This window comes from Podarcis gaigeae, assembly GCF_964106915.1.
Source record: "Podarcis gaigeae genome assembly, chromosome: 9".
In the NCBI taxonomy this organism is placed as follows: Eukaryota; Metazoa; Chordata; class Lepidosauria; order Squamata; family Lacertidae; genus Podarcis; species Podarcis gaigeae.
Genome location: NC_139685.1, coordinates 44,504,642 through 44,519,086, shown reverse-complemented (window position 1 = coordinate 44,519,086; position 14,445 = coordinate 44,504,642). Strand labels below are relative to the sequence as shown.

Sequence of the window (14,445 nt, the reverse complement as noted above, 5' to 3'; positions counted from 1 at the left end):
GCAATGGGACACCGTGATGGAAACCAGAGCGCACAGAAACACCGTTTACCTTCCTGCCACAGCGGTACCTATTTATCTACTTGCACTGGCATGCGTTGGAACTGCTAGGATGGCAGGAGCTGGGACAAAGCAACAGGAGCTCACTCCGCCGCAGGGATTTGAACTGCTGACCTTCTGATTGGCAAGCCCAAGAGGCTCAGTGGTTTAGGCCACAGCACCACCCACATCCCAGAAGAGGGAATATCAGTTGCATAGCTTGTCTGCATCTGGCCAGCCTATATTGCAGTGGGGATTAAAACTTCTCCCTTGGCTACTAATGCTAGTAGATCTGAAGTAGCCTGCTATAGGAAGCTTAAGAGGGTGGGTTATAGTGTGCTTTGACTGACTTAAATCCAGGTGAAGGTTTTGAGGATTAGGTGCAAGTCAATTGAAAACAAAATACATCAAGAGTTTGTTGTCTTGGTTCAAGTCAATACCTGATGGTATGTGATCCTACGCACAGAGATGGGGGGACGGTTATTAATGACATTCTGTCCTGCCTCCTCACCCCCAAGCAGTTCGTTCAGGATGGCATATATAGTGGTACCTCGGGTTAAGAACTTAATTCGTTCTGGAGGTCCGTTCTTAACCTGAAACTGTTCTTAACCTGAGGTACCACTTTAGTTAATGGGGCCTCCCGCTGCCGCCACACTGCCGCTGTATGATTTCTGTTTTCATCCTGAAGCAAAGTTCTTAACCCGAGGTAATATTTCTAGGTTAGCAGAGTCTGTAATCTGAAGCATCTGTAATCTGAAACGTCTGTAAACCCAGGTACCACTGTATGTGTTGTCGTCTCCTGCACACACACACACACACACCATTACGTTCTCACAACAAACCTGTGAGGTAGGCCAAGTTTAGAGAGAGGGGTTAAGGAGTAACAATGCGGCGGCTGCTCACTCTCGGCCTAAAGAACCTCACAGTGACAGAGTGTTGATTTGAACCTGAGTCTCCCTGGCACAAAATTTTAGGCGCTGCACCCCATTGATTCTCCACTGAGTTCAGTGGGACTCACTTTTCAGTAGACCACAAATGAGGAACCTGTGGTCTTCTAAATGCTGTGCATCTCCAGTCCTTGTCAGCTCCATCCAGCATGGCCAATATTCATAGACAATGGGGCCTGCAGCTCAGAAATATCTGGATGGCCAAGGAATTCCCAACCCTGCAGTTAGCAGACATAGGGTTGGACACTCGTGAGGATAACTTACGTGTGATATTCTGTATCATAATGTGCAATAATGAAGTTTAAACTTCAGGAAATGGGTAGTTTTGCATGGGATCCAAATCTCAAATACACAGACAGTGCCATGAAGCGCAAAACTATTTTAGAAGCATGCAGTTGGGGACTGGGGAGTCTGTGACCCTCCAGATTTCGTGAACTACAACTCCCATCATCCTTGACCACTGGCCATGCTTGCTAGGGTTAATGGAAGCTGGAGTCCAACAGCATCAAGAGAGCCACAGGTTCCCTCCCCCTCCATCAGGTCTACGCCGCAGCAAAATGCAATAAAACAGATTCTGAACAAAAACTGGAGCAGCAGAGATTAATGTTAAGAAACAGTAGAAAACTCACACATAGTGTTGCGAGGTTTGTCATTCCAGTTCTTGCCCACCTTCAGACATGTTATTTGTCAAGCAGATGATATTTGTCATCCAACAGATATTGTATCAAACTCTAAGTGATAGATTGCTGTGTCATTTCATCAGCCTCCAGGAGCAATAACAATACTTGGACTAAGTCAACTGCACTGAGTTATACAACCACTCAGTCTCCCTGCAGTTCAAATGGGAGAAGCTGGCAATGTTTCTTCGTGGCTGGCCTCTCCAGCTCGCTCAGAAGTAACCCCATTGCATTCGAGGAGCTATTTTTTCTTTGCCAAAATTATACTAAAATATTACCAAGCCGTGAAGATGAAAGAGATAGTAACAAATGCAGTACTGTGCTGGGGGTGGGGTGGGGATCCTTAAAAAACAAAACATTCTCCATAAATTAATGAGAAAATAAATTGCATCTGAAAATTACCAAAGGGGAGAGGCATCCCCCCTGCTTCTAATTGTCTCATTTTTGGTGGGGGTTTGTGCACTTACCATATTTATGGGGTGGCAGAGAGGTGTTAGTGAGTGTCCTTTCATGCTGCAAATCATCTCACCAGTCCTCTGCCCCCTTCGGGCTCCCCAGTTATCCTAGGCTGGAGCTGGCACAGTGAAAACTAAAACAGCAAAACACCCACCTCCTACAAGCCTGTCTGGTGCAAGTCAGCAGGACTTTGGGTGCAGTAGTGGATCAATTGCTCTGTTTCACTGCTCACTGACCCCTTGAGAGGTTGAGATGACAAGCAGAAGTTTGGAACCTCCTATGGTTTCAATTTTTTGCGGCTAGGAAATCACATCAGTGATGAAACTCTAAATGGTTCTTCACCACCGCAGTTTACACTATTTGAAAAAAAGATGATCAATCAATAAATATGAGAAATTCCAGAGGGTTTCTTTTATTTTGATTGAAAACCATCTTCTGAAGGGAGACTATGTTAAATCTCATTGGGAAAAGATGTTATGTACAACAGTGACACAGGACGGATTTCTTAAAAAAATCTGGAGAAATAGCAAATTAAATCTGTGTTCATCTGAGAGACAATTATTATAAATTGCAACATGCTAGTATCTAACTCCAGGGGGGAAATGGGTGAAATATATAATTACTAGTGGGCCTATAACAAAATGTTGTAGCATGCAGTGTTCCTGTTCAGCCTTCTCACAAGCAAACTATGCTCTGTCCATGTCATTTCCCCTAGCCACCAGTTTTCTTCCACCCACCAAATAGTTGGCAAGTATTTCATGTGCTCAATTCTGACTGGAATGATTTTGCAGCTTTTTGCTCCCTTCAAGTATATATGTGGAGCTTGCTGATACTTCCCTCTTGTGTGTGGATGGTGTCCTTTGGGTTATATAAGGAACAGCACTTGGAGAATGAGTTCACCATTGGTATATACGGTAACTTGAAAAGGTTTACTTTTAAGTTCCTGCTGGGAATATTGAGCATATGCTGTGTGGCATAATCCTATGCATGTTTACTTGGATTACATGATTTCTGTAAGGTTTACTCCCAAGGAAGCACCTATTGGGTTGCCACCTAAGTGCCTCCCATCAAACTACCCACGGACTGCAATTCTGTACTTACTTCTTGGCATGCATACTTATGGTACGACAAGGTTAAGATCAATAAGGCCTTTAAGAACCATATTGTCAGGAAAGCAGTGTTTAATGTCTGGACAAAATACAAAGACTTATTGGAAAACAAAACTCCAAGGTGGCTTTCACCTCTGGAAGCTAAGGCCCGAAAAAGACCCAATATGGAGGCCAAGTGGCCAAAATATTGGGAAATACTAGAAAAAGATGGAAACAATTGGAAATTGCAGAGTTTGGAGAAAATGAAGGATAAAGTGCGAGACTGGTTACACTACGCTCAGATTAAAGAAGTCTTTAAAAATGATAAAAAGTTAGGGTTTCAGGTGGAGAAATCGAAGTTGGAAACAGAGCTGTTAGAACCTAAAACCAAGGTACTTTCAAGAATGTATAACTTGCTATTAAAATGGAACACACAAGATGAAATGGTTAAATCGGCTATGATAAAGTGGGCACAGGATATTGGGCATAACATTATGTTTGAGGACTGGGAAAGGTTGTGGACCACTGGGCTGAACTTCACTGCATGTAATGCTTTGAAGGAAAATGTTATGAAAATGATATATAGATGGTACATGACCCCAGTTAAACTTGCCAAGATATACCATTTGTCTGATAATAAATGTTGGAAATGTAAAGCAAATGAAGGAACATTCTTTCACCTCTGGTGGACTTGCCCTAGGGTGAAGGCCTTCTGGGAAATGATATATAATGAGCTGAAAAAGGTATTTAAGTATACCTTTACCAAGAAACCAGAGGCCTTCCTTCTGGGTATTGTCGGCCAGCAGGTGTTAAAGAAGGACAGAACATTTTTTATGTATGCAACAACGGCAGCAAGGATACTTATCGCTAAGAATTGGAAAACTCAAGATTTACCCACACTGGAAGAGTGGCAGATGCAACTGATGGACTATATGGAACTGGCCGAGATGACTGGCAGAATCCGAGACCTGGGAGAGGAGAGGGTTGAAGAAGACTGGAAGAAATTTAAGAGTTATTTAAAAAAACATTGCAACTTGGTTGAGTGTTAAGAAAGGATGCTAGATCTTAAATAATTGTGCACCACTAAATTTGATGAAATTATGATGATAAGTAAATTGAGGTTAAATTAGAAACCTATTGGAGAATTAACAGACTATAGTTAAATGAATGTGATATAAGATTGCAAACAAGATGATAAATTGCGGGCAAGAATTGACAATGATGTAAATGGGAGCGGGAGATGTGAGGGAGTCCTAAGTAGTTAAGAAAATATGTTATGATATATGTTACATTGTTCTTTATCTTTGCATTTATGTTCAAAAACCTTAATAAAAAATATATCAAAAAAAAATTCTGTACTTACTTCTGAGTAAACATGTACAGGATTGCATGGTAAAAGTCTGTAATATTGGCTGGATCGTGCCTTTAATTTGTAAACAGATGTTTATAGGTGTTGAAAGTATACTTGGCAATGTCAGCTTACTATTAGTAATAATGTTATTATTTCCACCCGACCCACCTGACTGCCTTATATTGAATCAGAATATAAACCCATTGTATTGTCTTCTGTTATTTTTTACTGCATTTATATCCTACCTTTTTCTCTGAGCTCGAGGAAGCATACCTGGTTTCCCCTCTCATTTAATCCGTGAGGTAGATTAAGCTGAGAGACAGTGGCTGGCCTAAGGTCACCCAGTGAGCATCATGGCAGAGTACGGATTTGAACCTTGGTCTTCCAGATTCTACTCCAACATTATGTTGAAAATAAATAACAACATTCCGGGAGGGGCACCCTAACCAACATATCACACTACCTGCAGTGGCAGACAGAGTCTCACCTTCCCACACCCAAGCCAGGGCTTGAAGCTGGGATTTTGGCTACTAATTCCGATCTGTAGACACGAGTCACTGCACCAAAAATGGTGAATTGGTACCAAGGTTGATTGTGGTTTTCTTTTCTCCAAGATCTATATCTTAGTAGCTGTAAAACAGGTGGTGACCTTGCAGTTATTACTGTGTTATGTCAGCATCTGTCAGCAACATAAAAAAAGCACATAAGACAGTGATAGTGGTGAGCAGCTCATCATCCGCTTATCACTAAACAAATGATTGGTGCCTAAATGCATATGAAACCTAAATGCATGATATGACTCTGCACAGGGTCCTCTGTGCAGGATCCAGCCCTGAAGAGAATTTGCAGTCAGAACCCTGTTTCCACAAGTAACTCTCATTTGCTTACATCCACTTAATGGGTGCATTTTGCTGTATAGTAAGTAAAACATGCTATTGACATCAATTGTTTAGAAATGTGATTCTCTGCTCTATTTGCTTTTGTGCTGCAGTACCTGGACCAACAGATAAATGCCTTGGTCAAAGAGACCTTACCGCAGTCAAATAGTGGCATAGCTTTTAAGGTCACTTGCTGAAAAGCAAATTACATTTGATGGATGCTGCTTCAAAGGTCAGTTAGTAAGGTAGTCAGCACCTGTTTTATAGTGCAATTCCCTGAACCCAAGCTTATTGAATGCTGAAAGATGCACTGCTTTAAACAAAGATTATCATAGGTTTTGTTTAGATGGGAATATGCTTTGTTTAGAAAGAAAGAGAAGTGAACTTAGTTAAAAAGCATTACAGTTGATGTTAACAGTTGCCCCCCCTTTTTAAAAAACAAACAAATCTGAAGCTTACTGAGACGATTGTAATAGATTTTTTAAAAATGTTTGAGAGAATTTATAGGGATAAGGATTAAGGATACAGCATTATCACCCAATTATATTAGGGTCAGTCTGCCCTGCCAGGCATTGACCTGCATGTAAGCGAGCTTTGATTTGAAAACATGACATTCAATGGTAGAAATACTTCTCAGGTTAAGTACTGGTGTAAAAATAAAATAATCTATAAATAATATTGTGTGCATTTGGTGTGACTGCTGCATTACCACTCGGGGGCAAAATCTATATGCAAAGAAGCTCAGCTTTCTTTTTCCTTTATTCCAAAAAAAAAGTGTTTTTTCACTTCCCGCATTTAAAAAGAAAACTTCAGAAAAACACAGATCGTATCTGGAGGAAGCTCAAAGCTTAGCAAGTAGAAAGAGGGATTTCAGTTATCTCAGACTGCATCTTCAATTCCATGCACACGTGTGTACCTTTTCTTGTCCTGTTGGCCATGCTGCAGTTTCCATTCCTAACTCTGCTCTTTCTTTATCTTCTGCCATGCATGCTTTTGTAAATAAATTCCAAATTCTTTGAAAATGATTACTTTAGAGGCCAAGGAATTAATATGAAGTACATACATGCAAGTGAACTTTCTATAATTCTGGATGCTTTATCGATTGATAAAATTTATTTAAGTGCTTTGACTGTTGTGGAAATATGTAAAATTTCTGCATAGGCCTGTCAGAATAAAAAGTTTTCAGCAAGTGTTCAAAAGTTGCAGCAGAAGGTGTCTGTTGAATTTCTATTTGCAGAGTATTCCACAGTTATGGATGGATAACACCTTAAGGCTTAGATTTGTGTTGTTGTCAGATGAGCATCAAAACTCAGCAACAACCAAGATGCTCCTAATGATCTGTTATTGACCTGGGATATAAGGGTTAAAGTGATCGCTGAGGTGTCACTGCCTCTCAGCCTAAGGTACCTCACAGGGCTGTTGGGGTTACCTGAGGATGAGGACCATCCTCAGTACACCACCTTGAGCTCTTTGGAGAAAAAAGTGAGACATGCAATAAAATGAACATTAAAAACAGCTTTCCCCTCCTTGGTGACCACCAGAGGTTTGGGACTACATCAACCCATCAGCATGACCAATGAGGATGGATGATGATGATGATGATGATGATAATAATAATAAATTTTATTTATATCCTGCCCTCCCCAGCCGAAGCCGGGCTCAGGGCAGCTAACAACAATAAAATAATACAACATTATCCAAAACATCTGGAGGGTACCCGGTTGGGGAAGTCTGAACTATAAGCAAAGCAACAGGCCTGCGTGCCCATTTTACAACACCCCGCAATAGGGATGATGATGATGATTAGTAGTATAGTAATGGGCTATTACTATACTACTAATATACTAATATACTCGGTCACGACTGGACCTAATAGTCTGGGGTCCCTTTACCCTTTACCTAATGGGCTATCTGGCCATTTAAAAAAATATTGTTTGCTTTAAAGCAGAACAAATCACCGTATTGGTCGGGAAAGATAAGAACAAAACGCAGCCTATGCATGCTTACCTCGGAGTAAGCCCCGTTGTGCACAGCGGCGCTTTCTTCCGAGTAAACATGCATGGGGCGAAAGACTTCCCCTTTCTTGCCACCGACTAATGCCTACGTGGCCATGATCTGACGTGCTATTTTCTCCCCCACCCGCATCATCCATACTGCAGCTAAGCGGTGCATATAATAAATGAGTTCGGGCGAGGAGGGGGGGGATGTTCTGGAAGAGGGCGACAGCTGGAAGGCGCATTGGGCCTGCTGGGTGTTTGCAAGGTCTCTGCTGCTTGTAAATCCTCCCGCGACCCTAGACGGGGAGGAGAATCCCTCCCCAACTAAGGGCAAGATGAAGGCGAGGTTGCTTCACAGGCTGCCTCCCACTGAGCATGCTCACCCTCCGCCGGGCATGCTCAGTCGCCGCGGCGAGGCAGGAGTTCCCCCCCCCTCCCCCGAGCAAGCAGTTGGGACACCGGCTTTCGCCTTCCTGCCTCGCTAGCGGCCGGCGAAGCAACTTTAGGTGAGCGGGAGGGGAAAGTCCGGAGCCACCGGGCGGGCCCTGCTGCGAGCGAGTGGATCTGCGAGGAAGGGGGTGGGATGCTGGGCAGACCCCTCTCCCTGCAATAGGCAGATGCAGACAGGGAGGGGGGCGAGAAAGGGACGTGGGGTTGCCCACCCCCTTGATCGGGAGGGGCGGTAGCAATAAGGCGTCTCTATCACGAGGTGGGGGGGGGGGGTCGGGGAGGGGAGCGATTGCCATTAGCCTCGCAGCTGCTCCGGAGCTTTGGGGTTGTTCGCTGCAATGTGGCTGGCAAGCAGTTCCCAGGGAAATTGGTTTCAACTTTCCCCGTTTCCTCTTTCACACCATCGCCCCCCTTTTCCGAGAGTTTCCAGAAGTTGGGTGGTGGCCTCCACCCCACCGCCAGCTTCCAATTCTGTGCTTGCTTCGGCTAGCTGTGCCTGTGAACTAGGCCTTAAAGAAGCCTCCAGATCAGTGTTTCCTAAACTTGGGTCTCCCAACTGGGTTGTTGTTGTTTTTTTGGACTACAACTCCCATCATCCCTAGCTAGCAAGACCAGTGGACAGGGATGATGGGAATTGTAGTCTGAAAAAAACAGCGGGAGAGCCAAGTTTGGGAAACACTGCTCTGGGGTGATGTTGGACTACAACTCCCAGCCCTAGCTAGTGTGCTCAGTGGTCAGGGATGATGGGAGTTGTAGTCCAATAACACTCATATGTGCCTTAAAAGAAACAAAGGGAAACCTTTCCTGAGGATTTTTGGCTGCATCTGGGGATAGACCTGTGATATTAGCAAAGCTGCACTCCCAGGCCTGCTTCTGAGCTAACAAGGGAGTGAAAGGTGACAGGCAACTCAAGAGCTAGCTGTTCTCCCTAAAGCCCAACAATTTTGCTCAGGTTTTCGTAAATGACACTAACAATGTTAGTGTTGCTGTTGCTACCCTGTGAGCTATACCTGTGTAATTGAAAGTGGGGAATCATAAATACAGCAGCACAGGAAAACCCTTGCACTAGAACCCATTCGCTCTTGAGGGGCCCAGTGTGCAGACAGGGCTGTCACTTCTCCAGTATCCTGACCTCACAAGCCTGGCCCCTGTGATGTCACAAGGCAATGACTCTTGCTTGACAAATTTTGAAAGACAAAATCTCTGCACTGGGGGAGGTTGTACCAGTAAACATAACTCTGGGGGTTTCACATTTTTATGTAAAACTGCTTTGTCAGGTTCATCTGAAAAGTGATATATAAATACCTCAAAATGAATGACCGAATACGTTCTTGGTGAGTTTACATTGGTTGTAGTTAAGCACTATAAAGTGGTTACTGAAGTTTTAGGGTTAGGAACACCGAAAACTGCCAGTGTGACATCGGATCTTGAGGGTGGCCTTAAGAGTTGCCTTGTGTCTATGTATTTTTTATTTTTAAATCTGGTCTGTTTCTGAATCACTGTCTCCTCTGCTCCAGTCTGTGTGTTGGATTCCATGGCACTCTGTGTAAAACTTATCTCTCCATTTGCCTTAATGGGCACTCTAAATATGGCTATAATCCCCTGACTTTTGGTGGAAGCAGATGAAATTTACAGACACTGGATAAAACTTAATCAAGAGTGGGTTAAGCCTGTCCTGTCAAATTGCAGACAAATAGGCCTAGGAACTCTGGCGGGGGAACATTCTTCTGCAATCCATATTAGGGCAATACATTGATTAGGCAAAAAGGACTTAAGCCTCCATTTTGGCTTCACATTTTGGAGGAGGGTGGGAAGCAGGGGTTTATCTCACTCCTTGCCTTTAAATCATTACGAGGTGACTGAGTGCTGTGCTTGTGCATTTAAAAAACCTTCCTGCTGGTGGTTAGGTCCTCTGAAATAGGCTGTACAGATCCCTGATAGGCCTCACAACATGAGACTGACTAGGACACTGCCTTGGAGTTGTGAAGATCTTTGTTGTTTGCTAAAACAGAACAGCATAGGTTTTTTTTTAAAGCACATCTTTAAAAATCATTCACTGTTGTGCTTTGCGAAAAATAATGCAGAGCTCTTGTTACTACTCCACGGGCAACCTTTAATTTAGCCTCACTTCGTGCAAAGTCCATGGAACTACAGTGGTGTCCCGCAAGACGAATGCCTCGCAAGACGAAAAACCCGCTAGACGAAAGGGTTTTCCGTTTTTCGAGGCGCTTCACAAGACGAATTTCTCTATGGGCTTGCTTTGCAAGATGAAAACGTCTTGCGAGTCTTGCAATTTTTTCGCTCCCCCCCTTTTTTCTAAGTTGCTAAACCGCTAATAGCCACTTTGCCGCTTTGCCGCTAATAGCCGCTAAGCCGCTAATAGGGTTGCTTCGCAAGACGAAAAAACCGCAAGACGAAGAGACTCGCAGAACGGATTCTTTTCGTCTTGCGAGGCACCACTGTAGGGAAAGATTGAGACATAGGCAAACATAGAGCTACAATGGTCTGAAAATTACAGAGCTACAAAGTTCAGAAAAACAAAGTGACAAGGCTTTGTGGAGCCCCTGTCTCATGTACATGTGTGTTGATGTCATACTTTGACAGGGGAAGCCCCCAAAACAGTGTTAGAATTCTCCTGGATGCTAGGTCCAGTTGCGACCATGTGGACTTCCTTGGATGCTAGGATGGTGGCAGACACCTCCATTGTGCTGACGGATCTACACAATTCATTTACAGCTTTTTAATCTTGGAGGGGCAGGGGAAGGCACCTCTTAGAACAGGCATAGGCAAACTCGGCCCTCCAGATGTTTTGGGACTACAATTCCCATCATCCCTGACCACTGGTCCTGTTAGCTAGGGATGATGGGAGTTGTAGTCCCAAAACATCTAGAGGGTCGAGTTTGCCTATGCCTGTCCTAGAAATTCCATTGTGGTGACCATTACCTAGGTTTAACATGCCATTTGGCAAATAGCTTTTGTATTTGAGTTTCTAAATCACTCCAGTTTGCCTCATTGTTTAGCCTCCACACCGCTAGTATATATCCATAATGGTTAGCAGCCATTGGTAGCATTTTCACCCATGAATTTGCCTAATCCCCTTTTAAAGCTGTTTACATTGGTGGCCATGACCACATCTTTTGATACTGAATTCCACAACTACTCTCTGTATGCAGAAGGACTTCCCTTTGTCTGTTCTGAATTTCCCACCATTTCAGGGGAGGGGGGACATTTTCCCTATCTACACCCTCTAGTCTATGTCACGCCTCCCTTCCCCTTATCCTTGTTTTTTCACAAAATTCAAAAGCTGTTGTAACCTTTCCTTACAGGGGGAGTTGCTTCAACCTCTTGACCTTTTTGGTTGTCATTTTCTGCATCTTTTTCATCTCTGCAATATCCTTTTTTGAGGTATGTTGACAAGGGCAGTTTTATTTCTCACCCCTTTCCTAAACGGGGATTTGGGAATAAGATGAGAATCTTAGACCATTTCAAGGTAGAGTTGTACACTGGGGTATATAGCACTTCGCACAGTAATTGATCAAGAGCTATCAGCTGATGAAGTAACTGTTCCAGTCCCCCCATGTAGCCAATGCAGTATAATTCTGCATTATTATGATTTTAGATTCAGTGTGTTTGGTGCCCTCCAATATTTTACATAAACGATTCCAGCAGCTGCCAATATTTTACATGAATGACTTGAGTAGCTGCTGTCATATAACTAAAAGTTCATAATATGGGTTCAGTCTCCTGAGTACGTGACAGAAGGAATAATTTTAGGTGGTAGCATTGCTTACGACCAATATGCTCTTGACATTTTTTGAAGCATCCAATTTTTCCACAAATTGCTATTACAGTGCTTCAAGGTGTGTAATAAATGCCTAGAATGATATGTATAAATACCAAAGATTGAAGTTCTTATTGCTAAATTGACATTAAGCAGGAAGAAAACCTAGTTTATAATGTGATATTGGGTATTCAGTGTCATAGATGTCAGTCTACAGAATAATGATTGTTGCCACCAGGCAGCTTGGTATGCAATTCTGAATATAAAATATGACTTTTTAATGCAATTTAAACACTGTATAGAAGGCTAACCAGCTTATATGAGTTCCCCACATTAATAATAAGAAAAATATATATCTTTCTTTAGTACAATATGCATCATTCCCATCCAATCTAATTTTTTAAAAACAAGCTTAAAATTCTTTATTTTTAATTAAGACTTCTCTCTGCTTGGGACTCCCAGCAACTTACAATGTATAACCCACAGGCTATCACTTGAATCACACTGTCCTATCCCACACTTCTGTGGGAATGCAATATCACCATGGGGCAGACACTCATGAACCCGTTGTTCATGGGGAAATACTTGTTGGGGAGCGAGGGAGAAGCCTTACTCTGCTGGTTACAAGTGATGGGTTGCTGCCTTGGAGAACTAGGCAAAAGAAAGGGTAAGGACCAAGTGTTCCTTTGGTATTGAGCTTCAGGTTAAGACTGCTGCTCTTGTCAGCCACTCTATTACAGTTGTACCTTGGAAGTCGAACGGAATCCGTTCCGGAAATCCGTTTGACTTCCAAAACATTCAAAAACCAAATTGCGGCTTCTGATTGGCTGCAGGAAGCTCCTGCAGCCAATCAGAAGCCGTGGAAGCCCCATTGAATATTTGGGTTCCAAAAGAACGTTTACGTTTGCAAACCGGAACAATCACTTCTGAGTTTGCTGCGTTCGGGAGCCAAAACATACGAGTTTCAGGGCATTTGACAACAAAGCTACGAATAGTTTTCATTTCGTATCTTTTTTTCTTTCTAGGTGTAGCTATTCTGTGTTGAGCAGCTAGTTTGGGAACTCTGGAGCAGGGGTGGCTAACCAGTTGTTGTTGGACTCCCAAATCCTATCATCCCCAGTTGGCCTAGCCAGTGGTCAGAGATTATGGGAGTTGTAGCCTATCAGCACCTGAAGGGCAAGTGGTCGGTGATTAGAATTGCTAATGCGTGTTTATGGGCACATTCCAAAATAAAAATAAAAATCTGGCAGGGAGGAATATGTCACGATTTTAAAAATTACGTTTAGCATCCATTTTAGAGGATACCAATCACTCTTCGTCAAATGTTGTTGAGTAAAACATTGTCTCCCAGAAAGTGAAGAATGCCTAAAAAGAAGACTGGCGCTCGCAAGAAGGCCGAGAGCCGTAAAGAACGGGAGAAGCAGATAAGGGCTTCAAGAGGCAACATTGATTTGGCTAAACATCCCTGCAATGCTTCCATGGTAAATATTGAGATGTATTTCTGATAATGGCTTTAAAATTCCTTCTTCTCCTCTCCCAGTGTCAAGGAGAGGAGGGTGAGATTGACAGTGCTTTATCAGATTGAAACAAGCAGAACTAGATCCTAAGCATATAACCTTGAGATTTTGTAAAAGACACCGGATGTTATAAATCTTCTTAAACAATGAAATAGTTCCCGTTGCACACACAGAGAGAGTGAAATTCTTCTTCAGCTCTTCTTCAAGTTGTCTGGTTTTCACAAAGGAAGGGGGAGGGTAGCGGCAAGTACAAATAAGAGCTGGTTATTGATCCAGGGCAAAGCTTTTGGAGCCCTCCTAGCGATACCAGAAGGACTTTACGTATACAAACACATGGGTATACTCCACCTGCAGCACTGACTGTTGCACCTTCATTGTGTGTTTGTATTTGCACGGGGCACTCAAAGTGGGGAAAGGACCAACGAACTGTGTTTGTGGCAAGTGAATTCACAAGTTTATAAACTCTGAATTTAAATGGGAACTCCTGTAAAACAATCTCTCTTTCTCTTACAGGAATGTGATAAATGTCAAAGGTAAATGCGCATTCAGTATTTCCTTTACATGTAACATTTTTGGCACCATTTTAAACGGACTTCATTCATTTATTTGTTTCACCCTTTTTTTTATTCTGACAGACGGCAGAAAAATAGAGCTTTTTGCTACTTTTGTAGCTCTGTCCAGAAGCTGCCCATTTGCGCACAGTGCGGTAAGTCTTTCTCTTAATTCTCTGTGTTCCTACAATTGGTCTGTGCGTAGAATTTTATTTTTGCATTGTGGCCTGATTATACAAACTTAGCCATATTTTGACTCTGTTGGTGCCAGATGTGGCTGGATTTTAGTTTCCATCATCCCTGACCATTGGCCACGCTGGCTGCAGCTGGTGGGAGTAGCGACTCCAGCAATATCTGGAGGGACACAGGTTATTCACCCTCAAACGCGACAGGAAAGTTACCTTATTTGGGCTCCTTCTGGGGCTGAAAACATTAGCTGCTTTTAATTGTTCAGTCTAAACTATCAGCACCTTTAACCATGCAGCAAATTATTTTTAATAAAGCAGTTGTAAAAACTGCAGATGAAAGGGTGTATCTTCAGAAGAGGCAGCCTCTCTAGTGCAGGAATGTGGAACCTGCAGTCCTCCAGATGTTTCTGGACTCTGGAACCTTTGTCCCTCCAGACTTCCAATTCCCATCAGCCCCAGCAAGCGAGGTCAATTTTCAATTATGCAGCAATATCTGGAAGGCAACAGGTTCCCCATCCCCCCATCCAT

The 14,445-nt window shown here is 43.0% G+C and overlaps 1 protein-coding gene across 5 annotated transcripts in view; it reads left to right on the top strand.

The window, feature by feature from the left end:
* ZNF330 (zinc finger protein 330) overlaps nucleotides 1-14,445 on the top strand; it is a 37,233-nt gene that overhangs the window by 13,465 nt on the left and 9,323 nt on the right. The window contains exons 1-5 of one of the 5 annotated variants that reach the window (XM_083755991.1): nucleotides 7,679-7,936; nucleotides 11,207-11,285; nucleotides 13,013-13,142; nucleotides 13,692-13,711; nucleotides 13,814-13,884. In XM_083755991.1, the coding sequence (XP_083612117.1) occupies nucleotides 13,023-13,142; nucleotides 13,692-13,711; nucleotides 13,814-13,884 (211 nt within the window). In that variant the 5' untranslated portion in view covers nucleotides 7,679-7,936; nucleotides 11,207-11,285; nucleotides 13,013-13,022. Of the gene's footprint in view, nucleotides 1-7,678; nucleotides 7,937-11,206; nucleotides 11,286-12,947; nucleotides 13,143-13,691; nucleotides 13,712-13,813; nucleotides 13,885-14,445 lie in introns of those variants that run through there. The other 4 variants (XM_083755994.1, XM_083755992.1, XM_083755993.1 and 1 more) reach the window with 4 other exon arrangements.